This window comes from Odontesthes bonariensis, chromosome 15, assembly GCF_027942865.1.
Source record: "Odontesthes bonariensis isolate fOdoBon6 chromosome 15, fOdoBon6.hap1, whole genome shotgun sequence".
NCBI lineage: Eukaryota > Metazoa > Chordata > Actinopteri > Atheriniformes > Atherinopsidae > Odontesthes > Odontesthes bonariensis.
In genome coordinates, this window is record NC_134520.1 from 29,498,155 (window position 1) to 29,515,019 (window position 16,865).

The 16,865-nt window shown below is 38.2% G+C and overlaps 2 protein-coding genes across 2 annotated transcripts; one reads left to right on the forward strand and one right to left on the reverse strand.

Moving 5' to 3' along the window:
• The first annotated feature begins 2,450 nt into the window (after nucleotides 1-2,450).
• Nucleotides 2,451-14,220, forward strand: meltf (melanotransferrin). The gene is made up of 16 exons (XM_075484447.1): nucleotides 2,451-3,167; nucleotides 3,655-3,809; nucleotides 4,784-4,883; nucleotides 5,545-5,727; nucleotides 6,144-6,300; nucleotides 7,036-7,103; nucleotides 7,218-7,402; nucleotides 7,909-8,074; nucleotides 8,532-8,683; nucleotides 8,880-8,976; nucleotides 9,053-9,247; nucleotides 9,904-10,057; nucleotides 11,583-11,650; nucleotides 11,729-11,916; nucleotides 12,211-12,403; nucleotides 13,161-14,220. The coding sequence occupies exons 1-16, from the start codon at nucleotides 3,119-3,121 to the stop codon at nucleotides 13,226-13,228; spliced, it is 2,178 nt and encodes a 725-aa protein (XP_075340562.1). The 5' UTR covers nucleotides 2,451-3,118; the 3' UTR covers nucleotides 13,229-14,220.
• An 860-nt stretch (nucleotides 14,221-15,080) lies between these two features.
• LOC142399891 (protein NCBP2AS2-like) lies at nucleotides 15,081-16,845 on the reverse strand. Its single transcript, XM_075484448.1, has 2 exons — nucleotides 16,756-16,845; nucleotides 15,081-16,640 (listed from the first exon to the last, which is right to left on the reverse strand). The coding sequence occupies exon 2, from the start codon at nucleotides 16,582-16,584 to the stop codon at nucleotides 16,279-16,281; it is 306 nt and encodes a 101-aa protein (XP_075340563.1). The 5' UTR covers nucleotides 16,585-16,640; nucleotides 16,756-16,845; the 3' UTR covers nucleotides 15,081-16,278.
• Between the last annotated feature and the right edge of the window lie 20 nt (nucleotides 16,846-16,865).

Below are 16,865 nucleotides of genomic sequence, written 5' to 3' on the forward strand. Positions count from 1 at the left end.
ATTTTTCACCGTTATTCTTTCTTTCTTATTCTTTGCAAAAGGTACTCGAAAACTCAGGAAATTTTGCAAGCGCCACGTGCCAGTCGACAACATGAAAGAATCTAAACTTTATATTTTTGGGAGTTGCTCATTGACTCTGTAGCGCCCCCTACAATGCTTAAAAATGGTCCCCGCAATAGGATTAGTTTGCCGTGGGATGACGAAATTCGCTACACTCATTCATCATGCCAAGACGCACAAAAAAGTCACAGGCCGCCAATGTGCAACGTCTACAGGAAGGCGGCCATTTTGGATGGAAGGTGCGTTTTGGCGCCATTTTTGCCCGATTCCACGCCTTGCATATGATCGAACTTGTCCTACAGATTTAATGCTACAGACTTCAAACTTGGCCAGGTTACTCTTAAGACATGGGGGGGGGGAATTCATGGAGAAACTTTTTCAAAATTTAAAGGGCGTGGCCGTCGCGATGCCTCAAAGTTTGATGACTCGCCATCACTCGCCACAAAAAATTAAGTCGCTTATAACTTCCACATACATTATCCAATCTGTCCCAAACTTCATACGGTGATTACTGGATCCAGCCTGAACGCGCACATATAAAATAGTGACATCCACCTACAGCGCCACCTAATGGTGGTCGGAAACGTCTTTTTTTTTCCACAACTCGCATTTTATCGAACTCCTCCTACATATTTCATGCTAAAATCTAAAAATTAATTGAAAAACTTTTCAAAACTCTGAACAGTGTGGGCGTGGCCAGGCGGTGAATATCTTGTAATGGCGTTTGTGATTTGAAAGCCTTATAATGATCGCAAGATCATGAAACTTGGCACACACGTCCACCCTGATGACCTCGTCCGTATGTAAAGGGTATCGTGTTTGGGCGGATCAAAATGGCTCAGTGGCGCCCCCTAGAAATTTTCAAAAACCCCTCCCTCATTGGGGTTATTATGTGCTCGTACGTACGCAGAAGGTATCGTGCGTGTGGGCAGAGCTGCAGCTCCAGCGTCCAGCGCATGCCCCAACATACGCACATCCCAACGTACGCACACCTCGGTCCCGCACACAGCTGCTTGCAGCTTTCTAGTTTTCATTGTTTTTATTATGCTAACTGACCTTAAGTAGTTTTCCTGAGTGGAATATGCAGTTGTTCTTATATTGACAGTGGAATACTCCGATTCTAAACAATCTTTTACCTAAGCTGAACTTTTTCATAACTTGTTGCAGCTGTGTTGATTAGTGAATCAAATAAATCAAGGAATTGTGGTAAGAATCATCTGTTATACGTCTAGTAGTTGGAGAAAAAAAAAATTACAGATAAAATTCTTTCAAGTTGAATTTACAGTATTATACCCATGTGAACTTTAAAACATTTATAAAGGCAAAGTCCACAAAATCAAACAAATAAAGAATTCTAAATATTTTAAGGATATTTTCCATTTACCTTATTTTAGTGCAAAAGTTATCTCTTGACTTATTTGTGTTAAGTTTCTGTGAAGGTACAGAAAATAAAGAGTTATAGAAATAGTCCTAGTGTCATTGATGATGACAGTCTTTTGTATCTGAAAAATAATATTTTTTAGGGAAATAATTGTTGTTTACATTTGATTATGATGTAACTTAAATGTAATTTTTTTTTTTCCATAACAGAAGGTACTATTTTAGCATCTCATTTGATTCTTGTACAAAAACTCCACTAAAACTGAAGAAATACTGCACTTTATAGTCCCTTAATTTCATGCATGCCTCCTGGAAAAATGTTAATCTAATTGTTAAACTCAGTAATAACGTAAAAAAACACAAAGTTGTTTTCTAATTTCTTTTTTGCAGATATTTATGTTTTTTGTCCTAAAGGTTTTTTTTTGTAGTTTTGGTATAAAAAATTATCACCAAAAGGGGGGCAAAGTTTTTCCGGTATTGTTCCATTCCATTATTTGTTATATCATCATGTATTTTGAAACATATAACAAACTCTTCTTCATCGCTTCATTCATGACTGGTTTCTTTCATTGTAAATATAATATCATGCAGAATGACAAGAAAACAGCCAACTATCAACAAGCAATAAGCTCTGCATACATTAATTTTGATCTTATCGTTGATAATGCACAATACCACCGGTTACGTTATATGATCAACTCTGTTTTTAGCACAAGCATGACAATAAACGCCTTAACTATTTAAGCTACATCCACAATCATAACGCAAGTTGCTTACCTACCAGAGGAAAAGTTAGATCTTTACTATCTAAAAGCTGTATGCAGACAAGAAAAGCAACACCAATACTTCCTCCTGCTTTAGCTCTTTTTCGGTCTTTTCGTGTCTAAACATAGTTTCTTTGTGGGAGGGGGTGGTGGCAAACTTTTTTTTTGTCCAATCCTGTTGATATCTGTATTTGAATTGTTGATGTTTTAAGAATTGACACAGTACTTTTAAGTAAGGTCTTAAATGTAGGAAATTTACATGACATTGTGTTGCAGCGCATGAATTTCTGATCTACGAGATGCAATGTAGCTTCTTTTGACTTCAGAACTTTTGATAAGAGATAACTTTTTGCAGATTCGGCTTAAATGCACACACTCAAACACCTAAATCCACTTTCTGTTGTCAGAGATGTGGTTAAAGTTGTTAAGGTAAGTAGGTACACAGAGTTCTTGTCTCTGTCTTCTTCTCAGCAGCCAGAGCAGTGAGTCAGTCACCCCAAGCCTCACTGTATTTGCCTGAGTCCCTCCTTTCATATTGCACATCGGTGGAAAAGCACCACACCAGTGGTGGAGAGGAGTGAGAGCACAGCAGAGGCGGAGTTCTTTCTGTAAAAGGCACCTCTGTCCCAGCTTTGGCCTGCATCCAGGTGGCAGCAGCAGAGACGTGTCATACCAGGTAAACCAGACAGGCACACTTCATAAACCATACACTGAGCCTCAAAAACTCCCTGAATGACATTCTGTAGGTGACAGAGTTGTAAATCAGTTAAATAACAGACTCATCTGGGAATCACGCAAGGACTTTAAGCCGGATCTTGGAGATAGAAGAAGGACTTTGACACAAGAGTCATCATATAAAGTGGGGGAAAGGGACAGAGAGGCCATTCTATCTAATACTGAGAAGGAACGAAGCCATGGCCATGTGGAAGACAGTGGCAGCTCTACTGCTGTCAGTACATGCTGGTAAGAAGAAATACTTTTTAAAGCTAAATGCAAATGCACAACCATTTTAACAGGCTTTCTATAACATGTCGATATCTTTTTTAGATATGAAACATTTTATACAGCTGAGTGTAGACATCTTTTGTAGATATGCCTGGGAAATTTTCAAAAAAAGTAAAAACATTAAAATGATAATTAATGTTATAGGCTACTTGTATTTTTCTGAAGAAATTCAGTAAACATCACAATTATCACAATTAATTTCATTTGAAAAGTTCAGATTTTCCTAAGTGTTACTTCACATGACCTTTTATTACCTCATGATAACACTCTTTAGAAAACGCTGCAGGTTTGCTGTCATCATTTTCCATGTAATATTGATCATTCTGATCATTTTTAGGAACTTCTGTGCTGAAACGAGAATTGTGTTTTTTTTTTTTAAAGCATTAGATTTGATATCTAGGTCAAACAGAATAATAAGTTGTCTCACATCTGTCTTTACTGTCAGTGTGCTGCCAAAGTAGCATCAGGTGGTGCACCGTTTCAGACAATGAGCAGAGGAAATGTCAGGCCATGTCGCAGGCTTTCACTGAAGTCTCCATCCGTCCCACCATCAGCTGCGTCCAGGGGCCGACAGTCGAAGGCTGCATTCAGAGACTGCAGGTGGGATTTGAATAACAAGAACTTCAGATAAATCTTCAAGCCTGACTGAACTAAACAATTGAATCGTATTATTTTGGACCACATGTGACTATACAAGGTGATAAAATACCAGTGCCAGAACATGCTATCAGGTCCGAGATAAGAGAAACTAAATAAAAAATAGCAATGAAGTTGTTAATAGATTAACTTTTAACAGGGAGCACAAAGCGTGCTGGGTTGTTTAAGACAAAGACATAGTTAGAGATTTCTCATACGATGTCCAAGTATGAAGATGAACTGGAAGTCTGATGTCATGTAAATTTCAGTTTGTGAAATTAGGGCTGCATCTATAAAAAAAAAAAGGCCAGTCAGAGACAGTTTTATTTTTGCTATGAGTTGGTGGTTTTTGCAACTTTTGAGTGAAAAACAGAATTAATAATTATCATCTCTGTCAGAAAATCATTGGCACTAGAAGCACTGGAGCAGTTTATGAGATCAGAGCCACGCAGAGGCCAAAGGCCATTTTGGCTGATATCATTCATCCACCCCACTTAGAAGTGTACCACCTGTTATCAGGGAGGAGATATACTTTTCTTCATAAGAGAGATACTTGATACTGAGAGATACTTGACATAATTTCTCTCATCAGCTGTTGGGTTTTTTAACAAGCCGTAGATTAACTTGCAAGTGTTGTGTCTGTACAGATTTTAAAAGGAACATAACTGAGACTGAGAATGAGAATTACGTGTTTGCGCATACTGTGTATGTGTATTTATGTTTCTGTGAATTATGTTATGTTTTATGTGATGATATGTGCTCACTATTGTTGTAAAACATCTAATTCAATCCAATTTCCAAGCCTGTGTTGCTGAGTAAAGGCTGTTATGGCCCTTGGTGGGAAATAGAAATTCGAAGAAGCATGTAATATTCTTTTTTCTAACATTCTGCCTCATTTTTAACATCACTGATCTTTTCCCTTTGGTGTTTATCTGCAGAAAAAAGAAGCTGATGCTTTGTCCATGTCTGCAACTGACATCTACAATGCAGGGAAAACTGTTTCCTTCAAGATGGCTGCAAGTGAATCAAAGAATGGGGGTAAGACCCAACTGTTGACTCTCAGGGACTTTAGCTTGACAAGATTTGATGGGTTGTATTGTATGGAGGCTAAGAATACACAAGTTAAGCTAACATAGTAGGCTATCGTCTTTAGCCTCATTAAGAATGAGAACAATATCAGTTTTCTCATTTAATTCTAAAAAGTAAGTGAGTCTACTTTCTAAAACTATAACTTCTTGTATTTAAGAATACAGTTCATGTGGTCAAAACCAAAGATTTTAAGGATAGTAAAGTCCTCTGAGCTCATGTTCAGCTCTAATCCATCCTTTGTTTATATGAAGTCTTGTTTTATGATTTACATCTTCTGGCCAAAATAATTATTCTAGATCTGACAAATTTATCACAGCCAACAATTCCAACTCAGAAAAGATAACATGTAAACATGAAAAACGTTAGCCAGAGTTAAACTGTAAGGAATAAGTTGGAGAAGTTCATACAAGCACAGTGTCACCTTGGCGTTGTGTAACCTGTTGCACTGACAGCTATCACTATGTTTGAATGTGTGATATACTGGAGTGGTAGGCTGTACTTTGACCTTTTAGAACGCATTTCCATTCCTTGATGATAAAAGTACATAATCAACAACTCAAACCATAAAATTGTGGTTTCAGTGTTTCAAAATGTGCTGTTATTTCCCCAGAAACTGCCTCCTACTATGCAGTTGCTGTTGTGAAGAAAGCAAACTCTGCCATCAATATCAACAACCTGTCAGGAAAGAGGAGCTGCCACACCGGAAAAGGTCGAACTGCTGGTTGGAAAATGCCTCTGGGATATCTCATAGACCAGGGCTACATGTCTGTGATGGGCTGCAACATCCCACAAGGTATGAAAGACATGTTTATGTGTTAAGGTTTCAATGTGTATTTCTTTGAAGTAAAAACCACAATAGCAACACAATACAGGCAGTATTAGAGAGCCTGTTAAACTCTGATCACTGGTGATATGATAAGCTAACTAGGAAACACTGTAAAATACACACAATAGCACATAAATAAATGAATACACACACAATATAAAATAAAATACCTCAACTGGGATTGGCACACAATAATGAGGTAATGGTAATGCTAACATATATGGCTTAAATTTACAGGTGTGCATTTCCCTTACACACATCAAAATAATTATTTTGCCTTTATAAGAGAAAACAGCCACTTCAGTATATGTATATTTCAATAGTGTAAATTATTAGCATACATACTGTATAAAGGACATGTGTGTGTGTGTGTGTTTGATCAGGTGTGGCAAATTTCTTCAATGCAAGTTGTATCCCTGGAGCTAACCAGCCTGGTGACCCCGAGTCTCTGTGTGAGCTATGCAAAGGGGATGATAGCGGGCAGCACAAGTGTGAGATGAGCAGTAACGAGAGGTACTTCAGCTATGAGGGAGCTTTCAGGTAAGACGTACACATACACTTTTACGCAGAGAAGTTACAGTTAAAGTTTATTCTTTGTATTTTTAGTATGCTGCACTTTAGTAGTGAAAATGACTAAATCAAATAACAGAGCTTTAAGAAAAGGAGAAGGAGGAAGCAGAACTTGAAAGATAAAATGTTGTTGCACAAAGGGTCTGTGACTTAACTTATTTTGGTGGAACCTTTTGAGATCTTTCAGGGAATGTTTGATAAATGTTCTCTAATGATTATATTTATGAAACCTAAGGAGATAATCAAGCAAACATTCTAGAACATTTCCTCATGGTTCTATAAAAGTGTCTATGAAAGTTTTGGAAAAAGTTTTTGGAACATAATTTAAGCAGTGAGAAGTTGCAACCCTCAGAGAACCTCAGATAAGAGCTCCTTCAGGAAACTTTATCGTTTTAAGAATTGTTTTTACCAAACAGTAGTTAGCATATTACACAAATTAATGGTGTACAGATATGAGAGTGCAACTAAAGCACTCAGCTATTGCGCTGGAAGAATTTTAATGAACCTTTGTCCCACATTGGTATCATTGTTACGATGATTATATTATGTTATCAGAACCCTAGAGCCCAACCTGAGACTCCTTAAAGAGAGCCAAATTCAGAGACAGGCACAGATGTAGTGCAGCCTATTCATGGCAGGTGTGAAATCCTGCACATAAAGTGAGTTTAAAATCTCAGCATCTGCTGTCATCTGTGGTTTCTGCAGGTGTTTGGTTGAAGATGCCGGACAGGTGGCTTTCATCAAACATACAACCATTGAGGAAAACACTGATGGTAATGTCTTGATTAACAGCAGACAAAAATGAATCAGTTTTTATAGAATCTCGTGTCTTATTCAGATCTAGTCACGTAGGATGTCCAGCAGCTAACCAGTCATGTCCTTCCCAGGTCACGGCCCAGCCTGGGCACAAGCACTGAAGTCATCAGACTATGAGCTGTTGTGTCGTGATGGCACCAGAGCTCCTGTCTCTCAATGGAATAGATGCCATCTGGTGCGCATCCCATTTCGTGGCATTGTGGTTGGCAGTGACATCACTCCCTCTGTGGTGTTTAACATGTTGAAGGATGGTCAGGTACGTCCAAATAAACTCTGAGAAGCAACACCTACAAACAGGAGCACTTTCATCAGGAGCACCACAGTGAACCAAATGGTCACTTTTCTGCACATTGTGAATAGCAGAACCTCATTTGCCAAATATCATCTGAGTCCAAGATAACATCATAGCTCACATTAAAACAGAGAGTGTAATAACGTGTTACATAAAAATACTATCTTCCTGGACTGCTGGTTGCCAAATTCCGCAATCTTAAACATTCTAGACACGAAAACCAGTTGTCCTAATGAAATACATTTCTTTGGAAAGTTGTGCTGTTATGTATGAATGAATTACAGAATTTGGCCCAATTTCTCTCTTGCAAACAACAAACAAGAGATCCACAGAAAATAAATACAGCTTTCTCCAGTATTTTCATTTCTAAGTTAAAGACAAAAAACAATCAATACATTTTGTAACACAATGCATTCTCCCTTTGAAATTCTATCTGTGATGCCTGTTTTAAGAGTAATTTCTGTTTGCAGGCAAAGTCAAACTTCAACATGTTTTCATCTGCAAATTACGGAGGAGGAACTGTTCTTTTCTCTGAGTCCACTACCACGTTTGCGGGGGTCGAGTCAGAAGACCCAAAAAGATGGATGGGTGACATCTATCATAACGTTGTGAAAGCCATGGATTGTAAACCTGAAGGTGAAGCATGTCTGCTATGCACTGATTTCATTACAGACAAGAGTGACAATTCTCTTGTCTAATTCTCAATTGTTTTTCAAGAGTATTACAATCACTATGAGGAAACAAAATACACTGTGCACAAATTGTAATGTAAATCCTCAATATTGAAATTCACATACTTTTTTTTTGTTAAACAGTGCTTTAAGCCACAGATCACATCCACTGAATGTCACTCACAAACTTTTTAAACTGATGCATTTACATCATTTCAACCTTTGCCATATGGATTAAAAACAATTTGAATTTATTTCTGATCAAATTTAATATGTTATTGCTTACTGATCAGATAAAACTAATTTTTGAAGTGACTTTCTGCCTTACAAAAACAGTCCTAAGAAACTAAAAATCTCAAGGCACAGAGATGAGTGGGATGTGACTAAGTTCCTTTCTATCAATCTCCCTGTCTTTGTAACAGATATCCCCAGTGTCCTGCGTTGGTGTGTGTTGTCTAGTGGTGAGCAGCAGAAATGTGCTGATATGGGTGTGGCCTTCCAAAGTAAAGTTCTGACTCCGAGCATCAGCTGCATCTATGGGGACTCCATAACTGACTGCATGAATCGAATCAAGGTGAGATGTTTAACTGCTGGTTTAGCTGTTGTGGGGTTCTGTCTCTTCACTGCATGCAACTTCATATTTTAATAAAGAATTATAGTATATAGTATAGAGTTAGGCCTATATATCATGAGATGACATGTCTCCTTTTTCAATTTTTTTCTTGCAATGATCGAATCTTGTCTAAATCTTTCTTCTCATGTTTGTTTAGAACAAGGAGGCCGATGCCATCACCCTGGATGGAGGTTACATCTACACCGCAGGCAAAGACTACGGCTTGGTCCCTGCAGCTGCTGAGAGTTATACAGGTAAAAAACTGGCAAGATATGCTCAACAATTTTGACTATACAGACAGTGAGCATTTCTTTCTTTTTTCCTGTGTAGATGACCGCGATGGTTCCATGTACTATGCAGTCGCAGTGGTAAAAAAGAGTCGCACTGACATTCGTAGCCTTGATGACCTGCGTGGCCAAAGCTCCTGTCACACTGGATATGGACGCACGGCTGGCTGGAACGTTCCCGTGTCGTCTCTAATGGAGAGAGGCTTGATCCGTCCTCAGCACTGTCAGATACCACAAGGTCAGTGTGAGTCAGTGGTTGTTTCACAGAGGTGTGAGCTGCTATTTTTATTCATTTAAACATCTCTTTGTGTGAGTCCACAAGATGTTAACACATTTTTTTTTTTCAGTTTTTAGGGATTTTTTTCAATTGATTATTGAATTTAAAAAGTTTTTAAAAAATGCAAAGTTTATCTTTATATTGTTTATTTTGTTTGTATGACAACTTCTCTGATGCACAGAGAAGTCCAAAATTACAGTTGCAAAAAAAATCTGAGAAAAACAGCATGCAGTCGCAAACTAGGATTTGGATTAACAAGAAAGTTTGAGATATTGTGAGGATTTCCATAAAGTTTGTACATTGGGACAAAAACTGATTATTTGTGCAGTGCAGAGAATGAAAAGTCACTTTTATGAACCATCCTGATTCAGATTCTGCATTTCCTGTACTACCACTTCACAGTACTTTTCAAGTCCTTGATTAATAATTACAACATCAGTATTATGTTTGTAGTCTTGTAGCCTTTCCCAGAACTACATGTCCCAGACTGAGCTGATCTGAAATCTGTAAAATCCTCAAAGTAACTCAAATACAGCTTCTGAAACGTATTTGATTTAAAAGCCTATACTACCGTTCACCACTCTGACTTTCTGATTCTTATCTCCCATGATGCTTAGCGGTAGGAGAGTTCTTCAAGCAGAGCTGTGTACCTGGTGCCAATCAGCCCAGTTTCCCCAGCAACCTGTGTGACCTGTGTGCTGGAGACAGCTCAGGACAGAACAAATGTGAGAAGGGAAAAGACCTGTACGATGGATATAATGGAGCTTTCAGGTAATGAAAATATCTCCCAACCCCTATACCTTATCACAGAGACATGTTTTACTTCAGCTTGAACCCTGAAAGGACCCATGTTTTACCCATCCAATTCCCATTTAACTTGTTTATTTTAATAATATCAATATTTTTTCAAATAGCCTCTAATGGATTATTTTTAAGGCAAATGACCATTTGAAAACCATACAGTATGATAAAATGAGTGGCTTCACTCATAGTGATGAACCCATGAGTATTCTGGAGTTGACCTGCCTAAAATTTTAACATTTTAGTTGTCCTTATCAAACTCTTGATGCTGTTTTCCATACTCTGTGGGTAGCAGCTTTGTTTGTGTATGCTACATACTCTGCAGTGAACTGCAAGCTGTTAGAGTACGAAACCAGCTCGAGAACATGATAGAATAGCTAAAAGCTTAAGATTCACCAGGTATCCCTAGTGGCCACAAAGTGATTGACCAAAAAGCATTTTTCTCATTAAAGGGAGTCGATCATCACAGATTTTTTTCTTTTTCATGTTTGTTTTCCTGTTAAACTTTGCTGGAGTGAGAAAACCTATTTCATTTTGTGTGGCATTTCAATTTGTCTCAATGAAAAGTCACTGATCTGAATGGGACATCATATCTGGGGCCGATGGAGGAATGATTCATATGTCGGCTGCACTATGACACCTAGGAAGCCATTTTTTCCCTGCATTTTCATCCCAGTGACCTCATGTTTTAACCTCTAATTCAGTTAATTACAGCCTTAACACTGCAATATGCATGAACCTCTGCAATGCTTACCATGGAAAGGCTGGTGAAATATCAGAGGAATATTACATGTAACACACCTGGCTTACCTGAAAAACTGATGTTATAGTAGTTGTACCCAAAATGAATTACAACTGTGTCATATTTGTGCCGATGATTAATCTGAGAAAGTTTAATGCTGATCCTACCAGGTTCATTTCAGTTAAATTCAGAGTTATTTATATGGCGCCAAATCACAACAAATGTCATCTCATGGCACTTTAAAGAATCCAATGTATTGTAATCCAATCATAATCCAATCAAATCCAATTGAATAAATCCAAATTAGTCCAATTCATACATTTAAAAAAAAGTAGCTAAGGAAACCAACAGATTTGCCATGAAACTTCTCTTCAATCCAATCTCCCATCTTGAGCATGCACGGGGAGACTGTGGAAAGAAAAAAAAGAAGAAACGTCTGGCAGAACCAGGCTCTGGGAGGGTGGCCATCTGCCTCGATCAGCTGGGGTTTGAGAGGACAGGAAAGATGGGACAACAAACACCATAACACCAGACTAGGGATACCTGCTGAGAGAGAAGCTCAAGTTAATGACATCATGGGAGTACCACCAGCAATCTAGGCCTATGGCAGCCTAACTATGGGAGCTTTCAGGGTCACCTGAGCCACCCCTAACTCTAAGTTTGGTCAAAAAGGAAAGTTTTAAGCCTAATCTTAAAGGTAGAGAGCAGGACAGTTGAGTGAACACCACTGAGTTTGGTTATTTGTTCATTCAGGTGTCTGGCTGGTGGCACTGGAGATGTGGCTTTCATTAAGCATTCAACTGTCTTTCAAAACACTGATGGTAAGAAAAGTTCCTCAAAGGTTGCCTTTTAAAGGTGTCAGATTTTTCAGTTAGTAATACCCTGACTTTGCTTTTCAGGTCAATCATCTGAATCATGGGCTGCAGATCTGCACTCCAGAGATTTTCAGCTGCTCTGTTCCCAGGGAACCAAAGCCGAGGTCACGCAGTACAGATACTGTAACCTGGCCAGAGTCCCTTCCCATGCCGTAATGGTACGGCCAGACACCAACATCCATGCAGTGTATGGGCTCCTGGACCGTGCACAGGTGAGAGCGTTCACATGTGTGGACTGTGATTTAAATAGGGATGTAAACTGCAAACTGATGGATGCCTTCATATCTAAGAATTCATATTTAACTTTGTGGGACTATGTATGTTTTTCTACACTGTCAAAAATGCCTACTATGATAGATTAACAATAATTTGATTGATCTCCAGTTTAATGAGTGACCATCAAAGGCTAATTCGTATATAAAATCAATGTTGCTTGTCATGCTTGTGTTTATTCAGTTTTTCTTCATCCCTGATCCCCTGTTTGTCCATTTATCCGCACTCTGTAGGCACATTTTGGCAGCCATACAGGTGCTGGTTTCAAGATGTTTGACTCTCAGGCTTATAGTGGCACAGATCTTATCTTCAAAGACTCCACTGTTCGCATGGTGGGTGTTGCTGAGAGAAAAACCTACCAGGAGTGGCTGGGTCAGGGCTACATGGACTCACTGGATGACATGGAGTGCAACTCATCGAGCGCAGGTAAAAAGAAAGGGGAGAAGTTTTTTCAGAATGTTTTATATATATATATATATATATATATATATATATATATATATATATGAAAATATAAGAGCTAAAATCAGTGGCTGTTTAGCTTAGCTTAAAATAAGGCTGGGAATAGGAAGCTGTTATCCATTCTCTGTGGGTAAAACAAACCAAGAAATATGAGTTAATTAGCTAGCTTTTTGAAATACTCGTAGATAGATTTGTACATTTTGGATAAAGCCAACTGTTCATGCCGTCCAATTTTTGGTTAAGCTAAGCCAAACAAACCTCCTTGCCTTTGGCATCATACAGGAATTTTTAGACACTTGTTTTTCGCTCGTGGTAACAGTAATTTAACACAAAACTGAACTCTGAATTAAGCCACCCTGCGGCCAGTCCAAAGGCAGCAAACCTGTCTCTTTTTTTCCATTCCAACCACTGCTATAAAATGTTAAAGAGAAAACTAAAACAATTGTGTAAAAAGCATAACAAATCCTGTGGCTCACATAAATATTTGAAAACGCTAGAATGCAGCAGTGAAATAACTCACTTTGGTAAAGTTTGTTCGAGGAGATCCGGTGGCTTTCTGGTGCATTAAGTTGTCTGACAGACAGAAAAAATATCAATAGATTATGACAAGGATGAAAGATGAGGATCCATCAGTAAGAACGGTGTTAAGGGAAGCTTCTACAAATTGTACTGCATAAAATGGATACATAGCCTCTCTAATATTTTCTAATTTCTCTTACAGTGGTGTCATCTGTGTGCCTGCTGCTGATGACCCTGCTGAGCGTCATGCTGACCAACTCCCTGATGTAAAGCTATGACTTCATGCTGGTCTCTTCTGCAGCAACCCATTTTTCAATTAATTTTCCCTCTGCATTTTATCTACCCTTCCCTTTCTTTTTCCACTCTCAGATACTTTGTATCTGCTCGTCCTTCTCTTTTTCTGTCACAGATTTTCATGCTTTAATGTTGAGTTTTAAGCGATCCTGATCATAGCTTCTAGTACAGTTTAGCCTTGTTTCTGCCTGATAGTATGTTAATTTAGGCTACTATATGAGAGAATAGTATGTTGGAGCTACCTTTGGATTTAAATGTAGGTAGTGATAAAGCACATGAAGCACAATTTGTATTTATAGTAAAGATGTGAGTTCGCTATACAGGCAGTGTGAATAAGAGGGAAGATGTTGCTGCCATTTGTTTACTGTGGGTGAGCTGCCATATCAGTGAGTATGCTGCCACCTGTTACATTGCTGTAGAGCATCACTGCCTCTCAAAAAGTTGTTTCACATAAGCCACTGGCAATTGTTTCACATCAAGTTTACCTCATCTGGAAAAGAAAGACTTTCCCCCTGAAATCTTTAAAACTGTATCGATCTATCCCTTCTCTTACTGACTCCAGATCAGCTCTCTCATTTTCAAGGGCTTCGTGTAAATGTAGAAATCACATTGCTGCTCTGCTGTCTATTGCCCTTTGAACACTGAAAATGAACACATCCTTTTATTATTACTGTCGTACTGCAACTTCTGCTGCTTGTTGCTGTTTCCTATGTTAAAATGATGATTTTATGTGTATTTTCCTATGTTGAGAGATTTATTTTTATATGAAGTTCAGGTGCCATATCAGTGTATATGTACTGACTCATGCTGTCAGAAACTAATGCCTTCTCTTCTTCCTGATAGAGATTTATTTCAATGTGAAATGATATAACATGTGACTAATATTTAGTTGCCAGGCCAGTGTGTCTGCATAAGTATTGCTACATAAAGCTGCTTCCTGTCTGTGCTTTTTCAAATGAAATAAAGCTATATACACCAAGTGACCCTTTTTTATTAGCGCTCTGCAGAAGTGTAACTCTTTGATGAAGTTTAGATACATTTCGTCTTAATGTATGTCAGAATAACTTCATCATAGAAGTAGTTTTTTTTATTTCAGCCTCTTCTGTAAAATTCTAAAAGTCATAAAGGTACAAACTCCAAAAACAAACTCAAAAATGTCAAATGCTGCACTGTGAGGACTGCTAAATAATTAATGGAAAAATGTCATATAGATTGATAGCATATATAAGTGTCATATGTAATGGTTCATTTGGGTTAAAATGACAGATCTATTTCGATATCAGAAATATACTGCAGGCTGGACGGCTGGGTCACAGCTAACCAAGTCCCAGTTCTCTAAACTCTGCCAGCCCGTAACATTGCTTTCATTGTCTTCTTCACCTAGCTTGTTCTACCTTCTTTTCTGGTATTGTCTTGCTTCTCATTTCAAGGGTTCCTCCCACCAAAAACAAAAAAGCCTCACCCAGTAAATTGTCAGGACTGGATCAGGCCTTGTCCAGTATTATTAGTTTAATATGTTCTGTCTTCTTACAATTAAGTTTAAGTTATTTAAATCTCTTAAAGAGAAATAGCTAAGAAGCTAAGATTTGGATCCCCGACATATGCATACCGTTGCATGGTCTCACTGGCTTTCTGTTCTTGACCTTGGCTTGAAAACAAACCTTGGATTTTGGTTATTCTTCCTGCATCTTATATCTGTGCTGAAAACCATCAGATAAAACAGGTGAGGCTTTGCACAATCATCTAATTAAACTAGAAGCAGGGAGGCACTGAACTTTTTGTATTTCCTTTATTATCATGAAAGGTTCAATTGTGGTTTAATTGGCCAATGTTGAAGACACAGCACGTTTCCACCATGAATTATTCTCATAAAATGCAGCAGTTCATTAATTCAACTTTTTTAAGTTAGAATTATGTTTCATATATCTGAAGTGATCAGAATGAGAAAACTGTAAGTTAGCATGAATAAAACACAATGATCATGTGACGTTAATGAGAATATTTTTCCACTGATTTCCTGTAAGATGTGGAGGGCTGTGCAAGAATAAAAAACAAAATAACATTTTTTTTAAACTCTTAGAATCAATCTGATATATCAAGATATTACAACAAGATGTGTAGATATAAATATTCTGATTTAATTTTCTGTGTAATTGGTGTAATTTAACTAACTTGTGTCCTTATCACCAGTCCAAAACTCACATTTCATTGTCCTGTGCCTTTTAATATGTACTTTTATTGCTAAAGATACGGCAGATAAAAAATGTTGTTACCTCAGTAGAAACTGTGAGGTGATTGCTTTCCCATCTTTGTTGTTGTGACGTTTAATTTTGTGAAAGCAAATTAACAAAGTAAGTACAGTTTTTTGTGTCAGTCCCTGACACTGAGCCCACGAACAAGTTTTTTTTTTTTTAATCTTCTTTAAACAGAATGCCTGTCCTGTACATATTAACTTAAAATAAATACAATGTCTCTTTTATAAATTATTTATTCAGAATCAGATTGATTCATATTCTATATATATATATACACACATATACATACACATCTCCCAAAATATGTACATTTTCGATGACCAAAAAAAAAAGTTGTACAAGAGCTACAAAAGCTCTTTGGCAGGACCAGTGTCATACATAAATATTTGCACATTGGAGGAAATGTATTTTTAAAAGTTTGTTTGTATTAATGCCAGTGATTGTTTTTTTGTTTTTTTTTAAGAGGTGCACTCATTCCATCGACAACACCAAAGACGTTTCTTCCTTTTCCACAGGCTAAAAATTTAATGCACATTTCCAACTGTTGCGTTTCCAAAAGTATGAAAACAGTGACTGCTGTAGATTTTACTGCATGCGGGTACACCTTCCACACATTACCAGCCACCCACTCTGCTAGTGTAGTAATCTGCAGAGTGTTTAGTTCCTTATCGAGGCTGACTGTTTACACGTAATTTCTCCTTTTGGCTCCCTCAGTCCAAAACGTAAGGCATACAAACTCATGACATGTTGTCAATAGTCGCTATGTTCTGCTTATTTCTTGATCTGCTTTGAGCCATCCTTCCATCCCTCCTTCACTTCGTTGACAAACGTCTCTCGGACTCTCTTGAGGCGACTGGTCATCTCTTCCAGGTCGCCGGGGACTCTGCCGGTCTCATGCCGGACCTGCCGTAGCGTCTGTGACCGAAGGACCCGCTCCGAGGTATTCCGACCCACAATCTGAGCCTTCGTGATGGCATAAGCTGTGATCTGGGCCGCCCTGCGAATAGGACGGGACTCTGCCAACTTCTCCACGACTTGCAGGTTGTTGATGAGTAACGCTAGCATGCGCGAGATCATTTTGTCCAATTTATATTAGCTTAGCCAGGTAACTGTTGCCTCGTGAGATTTCAGTCCTGTAATAACATCATTATCATGAGTTAGTTAAATGAAGACATATATTCACCGGCTGTTGTATACAGGCATGTAAATGTATCCATTAAAGTAACTATACTCATGAAGTTCACTTACTTGAGGTGAATCAAGTGACCGGTCCCATACATTGAATGACATAACATTGGCGGAAATTTCGTAACAGATCAGAGGAAGAAAAGTTTTTTCTTCTGTGGTATTATGACGGT